The 17,991-nt window shown below is 44.2% G+C and overlaps 1 protein-coding gene across 1 annotated transcript in view; it reads left to right on the top strand.

The window, feature by feature from the left end:
* LOC141050964 (acetylgalactosaminyl-O-glycosyl-glycoprotein beta-1,3-N-acetylglucosaminyltransferase-like) overlaps nt 1-15,945 on the top strand; it is a 152,874-nt gene extending 136,929 nt beyond the window's left edge. Inside the window, exon 2 of the mRNA XM_073547717.1 lies at nt 14,705-15,945. Coding sequence (XP_073403818.1) covers nt 14,705-15,868 — 1,164 coding nt within the window. The 3' untranslated portion in view covers nt 15,869-15,945. The remainder of the gene's footprint in view (nt 1-14,704) is intronic.
* Nucleotides 15,946-17,991: the final 2,046 nt, after the last annotated feature.

The raw sequence follows: 17,991 nt of genomic DNA, 5'->3' as shown, positions 1-17,991 counted from the left end.
GTTCTCCTTCTTTTCTTCATCTTGTCCAGACCCATGATGAGTTTTCTCATCCACAGCCGACTCTGCAGACTTCTATCTTCTCCGGTCTTCTGCAGCAAATCTCCACACGATGTTCTTAAAGACAGAAGTGTCATTATAATGCTCCTAAATAAAAATATCTGCAGTACGCTGAGCCCCTGAATAAATAATTGCCCATCACTATATTGTCTGCACAAAATATGACCCCACACTGTCCCTCTTTTGATACATGCTCTTCACACTGACCTCTCCTTTCCAGACTGGGATACCTTTTCACACTGTCCTCTCACATTGTGTCCTCCCTATAGGGCTCAGTCTCTATACTGTACCTTTTCATCACACTCCCCCTCCTTGGTATACTGTCCCCTCCTGGCTGTACCCTTACACTGTCCCCTCATGCTACGCCCCCCACTACTCAGTCTCTATTCTGTGCCCACTCACTTTTCTCCCCCTATACTGTCACCTCACACTATTCTCCTCCCTCCTCATACTGTCACCTCTCACATCCCCTCAGTTCACCATACCGTCTCCTCATATATTTACCCCCTCACTCTCTATACTATCTGCTTACACATACCCCTGACTCCCCATACTGTGTCTGAACACATCCCATCACCCTCACTCCTCATACTGTGTCCACATACATTTTTCCCATCGCTACTCATACTGTGTCCATACATTTCCCGTTCGCTCCCCATACTGTCTGCACCCATCCCCACTCACCATACTGTGCCTGCACCCATCCCCCATACTGTTTACTCATACATGCCCTCATACATACATGCTCCTCATTTGTGTCCTCAAATTTTCCCACACCAATTAAATCCCCCATCCCCACTCCAAATCTCCATACACACAATAAATCCCCCATCCCCACTCCAAATCCCCACACACATTAAATCCCCCATCCCCACTCCAAATCCCTCCACACACATTAAATCCCCCCATCCCCACTCCAAATCTCCCCACACATTAAATCCCCCCATCCCTACTCCAAATCCCCCCCCACACATTAAATTCCCACTCCAAATCCCTCCACATACATTAAATCCCCCATCCCCACTCCAAATCTCCCCACACATTAAATAACCCCCATCCCTACTCCAAATCTCCCCACACATTAAATAACCCCCATCCCTACTCCAAATCTCCCCCCATTAAATAACCCCATCCCCACTCCAAATCCCCCCACACATTAAGTACCCTCATCCTTACTCCAAATCTCTCCACACATTAAATAACCCCCACATGCCAATTCCAAATCCCCCACACACATTAAGTAACCCGCATCCCTTCTCCAAATCTCCCCATATATTAAATACTCCCCATCCCTACTCCAAATCTCTCCACACATTAAATAACCCCACCATCCTAACTCCAAATGCCCACACACATTATCTACCCCCCTTTAATCTTCAGTGGTTTCTTCAGCTCCAGAGTGGAGCACTTACCACCGATGCTCTTCGCGCTTCTGGGCGCCGGCAAGTGACGTCAGCAGCGTGATCACGTGACCTAATCACGCTTCTGGCGTCGCTCTGACCCAGTGGTCACTGGTCAGAGCTTCATTCATTATTATTATTATTATTATTTATTTATATAGAGCCATTAATTCCATGGTGCTGTACATGAGAAAGGGGGTTACATGCAAAGTTATAGATATCGTTAACAGTAAACAAGTTTACAATGACAGACTGGTACAGAGGGAAGAGGACCCTGTCCTTGCAGACTTAAATTCAATTGTACTCGCGTCTGTACAGACATGAATACAATTGATCCCTGGGAGCCTGCACACTGCAGCTTCTCTGTGCCGGCTGTTAGCTTGACAGCCGACACAGAGAACGGCTGACTCCCAGTCCGGAGGGTGGCAGAAAGCAGCCGGGGGAGACACTGCGCACCGCCGCATTAGGCGGCCCAACTGCGCCCCCCCTGCCGGCTGCTCCTGGGGCACATGCCCCGGCTGCCCCCCCCCCCTAGATACGCCTCTGTGTAAATCTAGCTGTGCCAAGAATTATCATTTAATAAATGAAATGGAAGAAAACATTGTATAAGGTCACGTTTTCTCTTTTCTATATTACACTTAAGCCAGCACACACAAATTGTATTTTTTACCTGTATCTAAACAGTAAATTAGGTCTGTATAAGGGTATGTTCACATGACATCTCAATTGAATATTCCTATGAAAATTATCAGAAGAATGAACATATGCATCTTTATGTAACTTCCTGTGTTCAGACTTTCTAACGTAATTTAGCTAAGTCAGGTTTCGAAAAACACCAAGGAGTTAAAAGAAGTGACGTGTATTCTTCTGGGGGTTTTTTCATCGCTCAAAAGATACTCTGTACTTTAAAATGCAAATCAATGGAAAAGCTCAAAAGGCGTGCTGAAGAAGCCCACACATGTTTTGGAGCATTTTAACATAGTTTTTGCATAAGTGAAGTGAAAAAATGACCGGAAAACGACAATAAAAAAGTTGCCACAAAAACCACAGAGCAACCCTCAAAAAAACATCACAAAAACGTTCAGAAAATGACTTAAAAAATACACTAAAGACTTTAGAGCCTTCAGCTTGAAAAACTTGGTCGGTTTGGCTGAGATTAAAAGACGTACACATACCCTTAGTAGGCTCATCTGTTCAGCAATATATGTTTGTACTACTGTAATGTGGAAAGAACATAATCATTTGGCATATAATTCTGTCAATTACGTATTATACAAAGATTCACTGGAGCATAGCACACCGCATAAAGAACCATATTACCATGAAAAGTCGGTAACATGTTGCAAAGACTTGCAATGGGTTCACAAATGGTGTATGCATTGTGCTTTTGACTGAAATTGGAAAAGTAAGCAACATAAAAAGCATGATAAAACAGACTGTAAGTAGGGCTAACTATAGATGTTGATATTGGAAACTTACACTGCACCTGAATATGTCATTCGCACATTCACGTGTTTTGGTAGTGCAATGTGGCACAGTAATATGGAACAGCAAGAGATAGGAGATAACACCTGGTGTAAACTTGAAACAAGCATAAGTCGATAAATATAATCCACAACAGATGAGAAGTATAATTAATCGTTTTTATGCTGTATGCACACATCCATGTGTCACGGTCAGGGCAGTCATCAGGTGCAGGCAGACTAAGCATCTGCCTAGGGCCCCCGCTCAGCGATGTATCTAGGCTTTCTGGCACCCAGGGCAAGAATTCGGTTCGGCGCCCCCCCGCCCAAGTACATATGCGATTTGCACACTTAGTCATGTACCGACAAGCTGCTCTTCCTAATGCTCTCAATGTTCAGTGAAAAACAGAGAGAAGCAGGAAGAGAAGCTCGCTGTCACAGGACCATAAGTATGAAAGTCGCATATGAGTGAAGTGTCCATGTGATGACTACTGGAACCTGCAGAGCGGAATCCTGACATTGCAGCTTCTGAATTCTCACAACGAATGCACTACACACTTTTAGGATTCTCCTGTACCGGTGACAAGAGTATACGGTCATGTCAGCACAAACATGTGATTTATAACCTTCTGGCCACATTCCGACTAGACGTGCCCAGCCTTGCTCCGTTCATTTTCATTGAGTGAAGCCACACATTTCTAGTCAGTACGTGACCGCATGTATGTAAATTACCAGCACGAGAGAATCCTAACAGCGTTCAGTGAGCACTGTGAGAATTCAGAAGTCTGCAGTCACATAGAATGACTGCAGACTCAGCACAAACCTGGACAACCCCTGTAATGTTCCTAACATAAATAAAAACATGAGAATAAATCAGTATCACAAATAATATTTATATCCAGGTACCTTATAGATGACATCGTCTCTGGAGTCGTTCTCCTTCTTTTCTTCTTCTTGTCCAGACCCCATGATGAGTTTTCTCATCCACAGCCATCTATGCAGACTTCCATCTTCTCCGGTCTTCTGCAGCAAATCTCCACACGATCCTCTTAAAGATAGAAGTGTCATTATAATGCTCCTAAATAAAAATATCTGCAACATATTGTCGACTCACACTATTCCCCTCCCTCCTCATACTGTCTCCTCTAACATCCCACCTGTTCACCATACTGACTCCTCATATATTTATCCCCTCACTCTCTATACTGTCTGCTCACACATACCCCTGACTCCCCATACTGTCTGCACACATCCCATCACCCTCACTCCCCATACTGTGTCCACATACATTTTTCCCATTGCTACTCATACTGTGTCCACATACATTTACCCATTCGCTCCCCATACTGTTTGCACCCATCCCCCCCACTCACCCCCCATACTGTGTCCTCATACATACATACTCTTCATTTTGTGTCCTCAAATCTCCCCATGCACATTAAATCCCCCCATCCCCACTCCAAATCACCCCATCCCCACTCCAAATCCCCCCATCCCCACTCCAAATCCCCCCACACATTAAGCACCCCACATTGCCACTCTAAATCCCCCCACACAATAAGCACCCCCCATCCCCACTCTAAACCCCCCACACATTAAGTACCCCATCCCCACTCTAAATCCCCACACACATTAAATAACCCCATCCCCATTCCAAATCCCCCCACATATTAAATAACCCCCCATCCCCACTCTAAATCCCCCATACATTAAATAACCCCCCCATCCCCACTCAAAATCCCCCCACACATAAAGTGCCCCCACACATTAAATAACCCCATCCCCACTCCAAATCCCCCAAACATTAAATAATCCCCCATCCCCATTCCAAATCCCCCACTCTAAATCCCCACACACATTAAATAACCCCCATCCCCACTCCAAATTCCCCCACATGTTAAATAACTCCCCATCCCCACTCCAAATGCCCCCACACATTAAATAACCCCCATCACCACTCAAAATCCCCCCACACACAAAGTGCCCCCACCCATTAATTAACCCCACATCCCCACTCAAAATCCTCCCCACACATAAAGTGTCCCCATCCATTACACTGCGTGCAGAATTATTAGGCAAGTTGTATTTCAGAGGATTCTTTTTATTATTGAACAACAACTGTGTTCTCAATCAACCCAAAAGACTCAAATATCAAAGCTTAATATTTTTGGAAGTTGGAGTGGGTTTTTTTTAGATTTGGCTATCTTAGGAGGATATCTGTTTTTTCAGGTAACTATTACTGTGCAGAATTATTAGGCAACATAATAAAAACCAAATATATACCCATCTCACTTGTTTGTTTTCACCAGGTAAACCTAAATAACAACACAAAATTTAGAAATAATCATTTCTGACATTCAAAAACAAAAAAATCAGTGACCAATATAGCCACCTTTCTTTATGATAACACTCAAAAGCCTTCCATCCATAGATTCTGCCAGTTGCTTGATCTGTTTACGATCAACATTGCGTGCAGCAGCCACCACAGCCTCCCAGACACTGTTCCGAGAGGTGTACTGTTTTCCCTCCCTGTCGATCTCACATTTTATGAGGGACCACAGGTTCTCTATGGCGTTCAGATCAGGTGAACAAGGGGGCCATGTCATTATTTTTTCTTCTTTTAGACCTTTACTGGCCAGCCATGCTGTGGAGTATTTGGATGCATGTGATGGAGCATTGTCCTGCATGAAAATCATGTTTTTCTTAAACGATACCGACTTCTTCCTGTACCACTGCTTGAAGAAGGTGTCTTCCAGAAACTGGCAGTAGGTCTGGGAGTTGAGCTTCACTCCATCCTCAACCCGAAAAGGTCCCACAAGTTCATCTTTGATGATACCAGCCCATACCAGTACCTCACCTCCACCTTGCTGGCATCTGAGTTGGAGTGGAGCTCTCTGTCCTTTACTGATCCAGCCTCAGGCCCATCAAGAGTCACTCTCATTTCATCAGTCCATAAAATCTTAGATAAATCAGTCTTAAGATATTTCTTGGCCCAGTCTTGACGTTTTATCTTATATTTCTTGCTCAAAGGTGGTCATTTTTCAGCCTTCCTTACCTTGGCCATGTCCCTGAGTGTGGCACACCTTGTGCTTTTTGATACTCCAGTAACGTTGCAGCTCTGAAATATGGCAAAACTGGTGGCAAATGGCATCTTGACGCTTGATTTTCCTCACTTCATGGGCAGTTATTTAGCGCCTTTTTTTATCAACACACTTCTTGCGACCCTGTTGGCTATTTGCCATGAAACGCTTGATTGTTCGGTGATCACGCTTCAAAAGTTTGGCAATTGCAAGACTGCTGCATCCCTCTGCAAGACATCTCACAATTTTTGACTTTTCAGAGTCCGTCAAATCTTTCTTCTGACCCATTTTGCCAAAGGAAAGGAAGCTGCCTAATAATTAAGCAAACCTTATATAGGGTGTTGATGTCATTAGACCACACCCCTCCTCATTACAGAGATGCAAATCACCTGATTTACATAATTGACAGTTGGCTTTCAAGCCTATTCAGCTTGCAGTAGGACACCGTGTAAAAAGGATGATGTGATCAAAATACTCATTTGCCTAATAATTCTGCACACAGTGTAAATAACCCCCCACACATAAAGTGCCCCCCCCTTAATCTTCGGTGGTTCTTCAGCTCCAGAGAGAATGGAGCACACTTACCACTAGTGTCTTGGGCGCCGGCGAGTCACGTAAGCAGCGTGATCACATGACATGATCACGTTGCTGGCGTCGCTCTGACCCAGCGGTCAGAGCTTCAGTTGTACTTGGGTCTGTATAGGCGCCAGTACAATTTCTCCCTGGGAGCCAGTGCACGCAGCTTCTCTGCGCCGACAGCCGACACAGAGAACAGCTGACTCCAAGGCCGGGGGTGGCACAATGCAGCCGCCGGGGGGAGACAGTGCGGACTGCTGCATTAGGCAGTCCGACTGCGCCCCCCCTGCCGGTTGCGCCTGGGGCAAATGCCCCGGCTGCCCCCCCATAGATACGCCTCTTCCCCCGCTCCCCCAGGGTCCTTGTTGTGAATTCTCATTCTGGCCTCCCTCTGGTTATTACTGAAGGTAGTGGAGCTGGTCAGATTGACAGCGGGGTTGCGAGTTCTCTTTCTGGGCTCCCTCTGGTGGTTACTGGAGGTAGTGGAGCTGATCTAATTGACAGAGGCTGGCCACCTGATAATGAGGATGACGATTGGAGATCTGGGGTTTCAGATTGGGATTTAAGACAGCTGACTCTCTCTATCCCTGCTGGTGATTTTCTTCCTGTGCCTTCTGAGGTCTGATGCCTCCTGCTCTGTCCCTGCATGGTTCAGTTAAGTGGTTCATTTGCTATTCTGTTTGCATTTGATCTTGTTTTATCTATCTCTGCTTTGTGCGGGTCAGCCAGCTCCGGCTGGGCCAGTGCTGAATCACCGCCCATATGTTACTGCTGTTTTGTCCCGTTATATTGGGGTTTTTTGCTTTGCTTTCAGAATATACCATAGTGCTGATATAGTGGGGGTGAAGTCGTGCGGATTCAGTGTTTTTTGTGCATCAGACGTGTTGGACTTTTTGCAGGGTTTTTTGCGTGATTGCAGACAGTGTCTTTCCTTTCCTGTCCTGTCTAGTCAGTGTGGGCCCCATCATTTGCTCAGTCTATTTTCCTGCCTGCGTTTGTGTTTTCATCTTGTCTCACCGACAATATATGTTTGGGGGCTATCTATTCCTTTGGGGTCTGCTCCGGGGCAGTTTAGATTTCCCCTTTCTTGCTTTAGGCTTAGTTAGCTCTCCAGCTGTGCCGAGGTGTCTTAGGATCATCGTAGGTACGTTCCACGGCTACTGCTAGTTGTGTGGATAGGATCAAGGATCTGCAATCCGCTTAGTTACCAACCTCTCTGGTTTTCTGTGGCTTAGCCTGGGCCTGCTATCCTCCTCGGTGACCCATTCATAACAGGTTCCCTAGCCAGTAACATGCCGCTAATAGTGTGTGTGGGGGGGCTGCATTATACGGTGTGTTTGTGTGGGGAGGCTGCATTATACTCTATGAGGGAGGCTGCATTATACTCTATGGGGTGGACACATTTTACTCTAGGGGGTGGCCACTATGTACTCTATGGGTTGGCTGCATTATACTGTATGGGGTGGTCGCATTATACTCTATGAGGGCTGCATTATATTCCATGAGGGGTGCTGCATTATGCTCTATTGATGTCTATGGTTTGCATTATACTATATGGGGGCTGTATTACACGCTATCAAGGACAATGAGGAATGCATTATACTGTATGAAGGACTATGGGGTGCATTATACTATGAGGAGTACATTGTACTATATTGAGGACTATAGGGGTGCATTAAACAATGTGGAGGTCTATGGGAGGCATTATACTATATGGAATACTATGGGGAGCATATTATACTATATGGAGGACTATGGGGAGTGTATTAAAGTATATGGAGAAATATAGGGCACATTATACTGTATGGAGGACTAAGGGGTGTGCATTATAGAATATGGAGGACTATGGGGTGCATTATACTATGTGAAGGACTATGGTGTGTATTATAGTATGTGGAGGACTATGGGATTTATTATTCTAAACAAGTAAAATGCTGCCTTTTCATCGAGTGATTGGATTGTTTATGCCAGATCAAAAGTCATTGTTCTCGGCAGCACATTGCCAAGAGATAACTGCAGATTTTCTGCTGATATCATGATACTGTATGGGGACAGAGTGATCTACTAGTGATCATTCTGTGTCCCTCATTCGTCCTCGTTTAACGGCCTGAACTCAGCACATGTAAGTACAACAAAAATGTTTGCAATATGTGAGCATTTTGGGCCCCACTTTAAACTTTTGCCCAGGACCCCATTTGTTTAAAACCGACTCTGGTAACGGTCCAAGTAGGAGCCATGATTCATGGACTGGCTGCAGGTGTCCTGACACAGGTGTGTGTCCTCACACACATAGACATACAATGGGTTCGGAAAGTATTCAGACCCCTTTAAATTTTTCACTCTTTGTTTCATTAAACCATTTGGTAAATTCAAAAAAGTTATTTTTTTTCATGTTTCCTTCAATGGCAACCAGTTGTCCTGTCCCTCCAGCTAAAAAACACCCCTCCATAGCATGATGCTGTCACCACCATGTTTCACTGTTGACATTGTATTGGGCTGGTGCCTGCTTTTCTCCACACATACCACTTAGAATTATCACCAAAAAGGTCTATCTTTGTCTCATCAAACCAGAAAATCTTATTTCTCATAGTCTGGGAGTCTTTCATGTGCTTTTTAGCAAACTATGTGGGGGCTTCCCTTGGGCCACTCTGCCATAAAGGCCCGACTGGTGGAGGGCTGCAGTGATAGTTGACTTTGTGGAACTTTTTTCCATTTCCCTACTTCATCTGTGGAGCTCAGCCACAGTGATCCTGGGGTTCTTCTTTACCTCTCTCACCAAGGTTCTTCTCCCACGATTGCTCAGCTTGGATGGACGGCCAGGTCTAGGAAGACTTCTGGTGGTCTCAAACTTCTTCCATTTAAGGATTATGGAGGCCACTGTGCTCTAAGGAAGCTTGAGTACTGCAGAAATTCTTTTGTAACCTTGGCCAGATCTGTGCCTTGCCACAATTCTGTCTCTGAGCTCCTGGGCCTGTTCCTTAGACCTCATGATTCTCATTTGGTCTGACATGTACTGAGAGCTGTGAGGTGTGTGCCTTTACAAATCAAGTCCTATCAGTTTAATTAAACACAACTGGACTCCGATGAAGGAGTAGAACCATCTCAAGGAGGATAACAAGGAAATGGACAGCATGTGACATAAATATGAGTGTCTGAGCAAAGGGTCTGAATACCATGTGATATTTCAGTTTTTCTTTTTTAATAAATCTGCAAAAATTTCTACATTTCTGTTTTTTTCCGTCAAGATGGGGTGCAGAGTGTACATTAATGAGAAACCAATGAACTTTTTTGAGATTACCAAATAGATGCAAAGAAACAAAGGGTGAAAAATTTATAGGGGTCTGAATACCTTCCGTACCCACTGTATATGTGGCTGTCAAGCTAAGGCGGGGAGACCCGCAACCATCCTGTAAGTCAGGGGTGGGGAATCTTTTTTCTGCCAAGGGCCATTTGGATATTTATACCATCCTTCGGGGGCCGTACAAACTCCGCCCACAAATTACATCCTGACTCTGGCACTGTTGTCATGACCTAATCTTTCATTGCATGCCCTTCAGTGTACATTAGTGAACACTGCGTGTGCTAACAGAGCAAGAAGAAATTAATGAGTTTGTGGCAATCAAAATACAGCTCCCTGCCCAAGAATGCGGTCCCTGAAAATCTCCCCGGGGGCCTGATAAAAGGTCATCAAGGGCCGTAAATGGCCCTGGGGCCTGAGGTTCCCCATCCCTGCTGTAAGTCATGGTTCATACTCGTAGATGTGTGAATATGGCATCACTCTTATAGAAATGCACAAGATTAAAGGGGTAGTCCGGTAAAATACAATTTAATCTAAATTCCTGTCTATTTGATGTCATTATTTAAACAAATTTCTAATATACATGTACGTGCATAAAAAAATTCCCTACTATGCCATCTGCTATTCTTTTTCTCCCTCTACTTCCAGAGGGAAAAAGCTTCATTTGATAATCTCAGTGCATGCTGGGATACTCAAATGAAGCATCATCAGTACAGTGGGCAGAGACTACGGTCACTGTGCACTGAGGGATGTGCACAATCACAGCGCGCATTCTGTGTTGCCAGATGAGATCAGTAGGAGAGAGTATTGTCAGAATGCAGTGTCAAGGTACCTAGTGTTCAGAAGGGCGACGCTGGTCTCTGAACACTAGGTACCCTGACCCGCGCTCTGACAGTGCCCTCTCCTATGTGTTGCCAGCTGGTTTCTATTCATCGGAGCTGGCAAAACAGGATGCGCGCTGTGATTCAGCACATTACACCGTGCACAAGGGACTAGCCCCGCTCCTGAAACAAGTGTCACGGATGAAGCTTCCTCTCAGGAATTAGGCAGAGGTTGTGACAGTGATGGCAGCCTCTGCCCCCTGCTCTGATGACGCTTTGAGTATCACAGCATACACTGGGATTCTCAAGTGACGCTCTCTCCCACAGCAAATAGGGAAAAATGGCAATAAAAGAAGATGTAGTTAGGGAACAGTAGGGAATTTTTAAAGGAAGCATATTAGGCTGGTTTCACATTTGCGTTTAAACAACGCTGCGCCCTGCGTCGTTAAGCCCCGCCCCGAGCCGGCTCCCTGCCCGCCCCATCCGGGATCACCGCCTACTTTCGCATTTGCACGCATGCGATCGGCGCACCCTATCTTTAGCATAGGGTGCGCAGATCATGCGCTGCCAGTGTGAAAGTAGCGTGTTGCGCAATTTTGACGGTGCGCCGTGCGCGCCGAAATGCAGCATGTTGCATTTCGGCGCGCACGGCGCACCGTCAAAAGTACGCAACACGCTACTTTCACACTGGCAGCGCATGATCTGCGCACCCTATGCTAAATATAGGGTGCGCCGATCGCATGCGTGCAAATGCGAAAGTAGGCGGTATCCCAGATGGGGCGGGCAGGGAGCCGGCTCGGGGCTTAACGACTCAGGGCGCAGCGTTGTTTTAACGCAAATGTGAAACCAGCCTTCGAAATTAGTTTAGATTACTTCATCAAATAGTTAGAAATTGACATTGAAAACTGTTTTACGTCTGGACCTCCCCATTAACCCCTTTACCCCCAAGTGTGGTTTGCACGTTAATGACCAGGCCAATTTTTACAATTCTGACCACTGTCCTTTTATGAGGTAATAACTCTGGAATGCGTCAACGGATCCTGGTGATTCTGAGATTGTTTTTTCATGACATACTGTACTTCATGATAGTGGTAACATTTCTTTAATATGACTTGCATTTATTTGTTGAAAAAAACAGACATTTGGTGAAAATTTTGCAATTTTCCAAATTTGAATTTTCATGTCCTTAAATCACAGAGATATGTCACAAAATACTTAATAAGTAACATTTCCCACATGTCTACGTTATATCAGCACAATTTTGGAACCAACTTTTTTTTGATTGGGAAATTATAAGGGTTGAAAGTTGACCAGCGATTTCTCATTTTTACAACACCGTTGCTCTCTTGACCAAATTATGAGCTAACGGTGTCTTGTCTAGGGCAATGACTCGAATGGGTCCTCCTCGGCTGTCACCCACACTCAGACATTCTCCTGATGGTTTGATAGCTTGAGGACAAGTTGGACAATTCTTAAGAAATTGTCCAGAGAGACCACAGTATAGTCTGAGATCTTGATTCTGTCTTCTCTCCACAGCGGGAAGGCTGGCAACTCTAACCTCGGTAAATTGACCTGCTCCGGGGAGGTATAACATGCAGCCTGCTGTTCACCATGTCTCTCACGGATTCTGCAGTCCATTCGTATGGCCTGAGTCATGGCCTCCATCAGAGAACAAGGGGTGTCACGGAGGACCAGAGCATCCTTGACTGTCTCGGAAAGGCCTCTTTCGAACTAGCACCTGAGAGAAGCATCATTCCATAGAACTTTGGGGGACCACTGCCAAAACTCAATTCAGTAGTCCTCAGCTGTGCAACCTCCCTGTGCTAGGTTCATGATCTTAGCCTCAGCGACCTGGATTCTGTTAGGTTTGTCATGTATCAGACCTAAACTGTCAAAAAAGGCATCAACAGAAAACCGTTCTGGGGCTTGTGGGGACAAAGAAAATACTCAGGTCTAAGGACCCCCTCGCAGTAGGGACATGATTATTCCCACCCGCTGGAACTCCTCCACTGATGACTGGGGGCGCAAGGTAAAAAATAACTTACAGCTCTCCCTGAATACCCTAAACTGGTCTTTCTCACCTGAAAATTTGTCAGGAAGGGATATAACAGGTTCAGGAGAGACTAACTGTACATCAGAGGTACTGACGTCACAGCCACTGCCAGCAGTGGGGGCTATGGGGGGGGGTCTTCATCAAGTTATTTATCTGACCCTGCAACTGATATTTTGATGACTCCAGACTCTGGCAAGCCTTCGCCAGATCCTGAGTCTTCTGCATCAAACTCGCCACCTGGTCACAAAGCGGGTGAACAAGATCCATACTGGCGCAAAAGCTAAACTTATTGGCCAGACGTAATTTGACACTAGTCACTTTTCACGGCCAAGCTGTGAGTCAGAGTGGTCAGGCAGTCCAAGGTCAGAAGCCAGGAGGGTACGTCATAAACAGAAGGAAGAGACAAAAGCATAGTCAGGTAACGTTCTGAGGACAGAGTACCTGGAGGATAATAGATCAGAGTTGAAGGGATTAAACAGGTGGATGGTCAGAACGAAACCCAAGGTCAGGCAACAGATCAAGCATACAGAACTCAAGGCACAGGAAAGCACAAACCTCACAAGCTGAATGTTCTTCTGGCAGAGTTATGGGAGACACAGTTCAATTAAGAAGCATGGCAATTAACTGGAATATTGATCACAGAGACAGCCGACACCTCACAGTCTCAGACTGGATAGTTGAGCTGTCAATCAACAGAATGACAGCTCAGCACGCTCCTGTACCAGATTGGATGGCCAAGCTGTCAATCAAAGTACTGACAGCTTCAGCACACCCCTATACCAGATTGGATGGCCGAGCTGTCAGTAACTGCATCCCAGACACCCTTAGGGGTGGAAATGTGACAAATCTGTCACGAGAAAATCTCAGAATCACTGGGATCCGTTGAAGCGTTCCAGAATTATGACCTCATAAAGTGACAGTGGTCAGAATTGTAAAACTTGGCCTGGTCAGAAAGGTGAAAACAGGCTTCAGGGTGAAGTGGTTAAGTATTACATTTCTTCATAGGGTTAGATCAAAAGTAGTTAAAGGGGTTGTTCAGGTTTGTGGTTCAAGTCTGCAGTCACTCTATGTGGGATACCTGGAAAATGGTCATGCACTATAGAATGTAAAAGTGACTGCGATAAATGTTTCCATTTCTCCTTTAGTTGTCCCTATAATTAGCTACTGCCTTTGCCTCAAAACCTCACCTTCTTCATTCTGTACACGAGTATGCTGCTGTTCTCTTACTGCTCAGGTTAGTATGAATGGACGTGCACCGCAGCATAGCTACATGCAAATTTCATGCAGAAACAGACCTAAAACAGCAATTTGTTTGTGGACACCATCTGTAGTCCTGTAGCAACTGAAAGTATACAATGTTAGATCCATTAGTCTGTACAGTTGTAACAAATAATGCAGCTTTTATGAAATTGGTGCAAACAAAAATTGCATTTTTACCTACAGACCATGCATTGTTTTGTGTCGTGTGAGAAGCTACCTTGTCGATGTGGCAAGCACAGGGCAAGTAAACCAGTTTTCCTCTTCATGTAGTATAATAAATCTATTTTTTATGCGTGAACATGCCTACTACACCTCCAGGCAATCCAGAATATTTAGGATTTGGTTATAAAGGTGGATCTTTTAGAAAGTAATGTTGTAAGTACAAGTGTTTTTTTAGTGAAACGTTCTACCTTTGGGTCTGTTATCTGTGCAATAATTTGACCTCCCATATTTCAGTTCAGCACACCCACAAAAGGTCTAATTATTGTAACGGTCTCTAGGAGGCTGTAATACAGGAGCTAGAAAGTCACCACACTATGGCAAATATGAAATGGGGCTTACTGCACAACACAGATCTAAGATGAATGACCATAACACCGTAATATTGTGGACACTCATGATCCTTATTTAGTACAATAGATCATATCACAGACAATATTATTATATTAATGTATATTTTTTCTGCATAATTTTCAGATGCCAAGCCTTTCCAAAAAAAGCACTATAAAACAATGTTGCCAAGTACTTTTTGGATTAACAGTTGGTGTCACTCTACTGCACCTTGTTTTCGTATCAGACAACCCTAAAGTTCCTAAAGAAAGAGATCCAGAAGATGTGCCTATTCCTTATCACTATCCAGCCCCTACAGAATTACCATCGGTCATATGTATAGAAAACATTTCTGTTTACAGCATGCCAACTTTTAATAGCGAAACCCAAAATTTTAAAGATTTTCTGACTTATCGTCATTGTAGAGCTTTTCCATTGCTACTTGACTCTCCCATGAAGTGTGGTGGACCTGATGATGAAGACGTTTTTCTTTTGCTAGCTATTAAAACTGCACCTGGAAATTTTGAGCGTCGTGAGGCTATCAGGAGAACTTGGGGAGAAGAAAAGACTTATAATGGCGCAAAAGTGAAAAGAGTCTTTCTTAGTGGAGTCTCAAGGGATAAAGAGCAAACAAAACGGATGTTGCAGTTGCTGTCCACAGAGAGTGAAATATATGAAGATATTGTGCAGTGGAATTTTGAAGATTCTTTCTATAATTTAACCTTAAAGCAAGTCCTTTTCCACGATTGGCTTGAACAAAAGTGTCCAGGTGCTCAGTTTATATTTAATGGAGATGATGATGTTTTTGTCCATACATTAAATGTTGTAACATATCTACAAAGTACAAAAATAAAAGGCATGAAGAAACATCTCTTTGTTGGGGCACTGAATGAAGGGATGCCTCTAATCCGTGAGAAGCACAGCAAATATTATGTCTCGAAAGAAATATTTCCCGCTGACTCATATGACCCCTACTGTGGTGGTGGAGGCATTCTTATGTCCAGCTTCACGGCCTTCACTATACACAAGGAATCTCAGTACATCCCATTAATTCCAATTGATGATGCTTATCTTGGAATGTGCCTGAAGAGAGCAGGACTAACACCAGAAAATCATGAAGGAATACGCACCTTTGGGATCACAGTACCAAATAATATTGATTCTTTTGATCCCTGCTTTTATCAGCATATTCTCATGGTCCATCGATTTATGCCCTATGAAATGTTAATTATGTGGAAATCGTTACAGATCACAAAACTTTCATGTATAAGTCAGTCAAAGACAGTGTTAAATGTGACTAAGTTTAACTGAATGCCCATAAATGTAAAGTTATTAGCTTTACAGCAGAGTTCTCTTGAAATAATAAAGCAGCAGATTTTTAAATTGTACCTGTTCAGTTATCCAGTATGACAGGGGCTGGGATTAGGAAAATGTTTGCCTTTCTACTAAAATTATTGATGCCGTTTTAGTAAGCAACATGTGCCAGAATTCTGGTCCAAATGTTCCAAAAATTTCTCGGTAAAGTAAGTCAACCAAGAGGTGGTGTAAGCAGAAAAAAGTGCCCAATGCCCTAAAGTTTCACCAGAAGTTTGTTGCAAAATATTGGTAACTCAACCAAGACGTCACATACAATGCCTAGCATATCACAGATCGTATCACATGCCTAATGTAAAACAGCAATATAAATCTCTATTCTACTGTTTTTTTTCATATTATACGGCACTTTGTACTAACAAATGCTAATTTTTCCTTTCAACCCAGTTTATTCTTCTCTTTTCTATTAGGTCTGTGACATCACTCGATTAAAAAAAAGACTATCTGAATCCTTCTAGAGGAATCCAGCCAGCCTGTTTTTAATCACGTGATTTCATAGACATAATGGTAAAAGAGAAGAATTACCTGGGTAGAAAGGGGAAATGAGCAAAATACACAGTACCATATAATATGGTGATTGCAATATATACTGCTCAAAAAAATAAAGGGAACACTATTCCATTTGCAACAGGCTGATTGTGTTCCCTTTATTTTTTTTTAGCAGTATATTAAGACGATAAAAACTGATGGGAGGAGTGCTTCTATAAGGAGAATGGGACTGAGCCATAATATTAGACATAGGCTAAATTCACATCAGCTGAGAGTCTTTTCGGTCTATGCTCTGTGTTTATGCAAAAACAAACCATACATGGACAGCACTCTGATCAATGTTAATGAAAGTGGTACTTCACATCAGGTTATCTTACATGGACTGGCTGTGTAAATAAAATGCAGCAGGCGCTAGTCTTATCCATTGTCAAATGGGACTTGCCTTTGAATTTCAATGCATGCACAAAAAAAAATTAATGTCATACAAACACCATCTATACGGCATCCACTTTTAATAAATCCATTGCAGAGATTCCTTAGGAAACTGTATTAGATATTTTAGATTTTTTAATTGTGGATGTAAACCTACACCCACACTCCTCGCCCTGGTAACAGACATGGTGGAGGAGTGGGCCTTCTCCTTTCTTCCAACTGCACCTTCAACCCAATCCCACCTCTTCCCTCCCTTGTCCTCCCCTCCTTTGAAGTCCACTCTGTCCGCATCTACTCTCCCTCCCAACTCCAAGTGGCTGTCATAAACCGATGTCCGGGCCCAACCACTGCCTTCATCGACCAATTCTCTACCTGGCTCCTTCACTTCCTCTCTGCTGACATTCCCATCATCATCATGGGTGACTCAACATCCACATTGACACCCACCAGTCAGCAGCTTCCAAACTCCTGTCCCTTAGTTCTTCCTTTGGACTTACTCAGTGGTCCTCCTCAGCCACCCACACAGACAGACACACATTAGACTTGGTCTTCACCCGTCTCTGCTCCCTATCTAACTTCACAACCTCCCCTCTCCCTCTATCTGACCACCATCTACTCACTTTCTCATCCCTGTCCTCCTCACCTGTCACCCATGTCCAGCAACAAGCGCACCCCCGCAGAAACCTTGCACATCTAGACACCCACACACTCTCTGACTTGATCCTACCACTGTCCTCCATATCCTCACTCCATGACAAAGACTCTGCCACTAGTTTCTACAATGCCACTCTTGCATCAGCCATCGACTCAGTCGCCCCTGTCATGCATAACAGAGTGCGATGAATCAATAGACAACCCTGGCACAATAACATCACTGAAAAGCTTTGGCAAGCATCCAGAATTGCTGGACGGCGCTGGAAGAAAACGCATTCCCAAGACGACTTCACTGCACTCAAACAAGCAACACTTGCATTCAAATCAGCTCTCACCTCTGCTAAACAGGCCTACTTTACATCCCTTGAATCTTTCTTATCCCACAACCCCAAACAGTTGTTCAATACTTTTAACTTCCTCCTCCGCACACCACTGCCCCCTCCAACTTCCCTAATCTCTGCTGAGGACTTCACCATGCACTTCAA

This window comes from Dendrobates tinctorius, unplaced genomic scaffold (genome assembly GCF_039654945.1).
Source record: "Dendrobates tinctorius isolate UK_male_01 unplaced genomic scaffold, ASM3965494v1 ptg000011l, whole genome shotgun sequence".
NCBI lineage: Eukaryota > Metazoa > Chordata > Amphibia > Anura > Dendrobatidae > Dendrobates > Dendrobates tinctorius.
The sequence above is the reverse complement of the archived record's forward strand: the minus strand, read 5'-3'. Positions and strand labels throughout refer to the sequence as shown.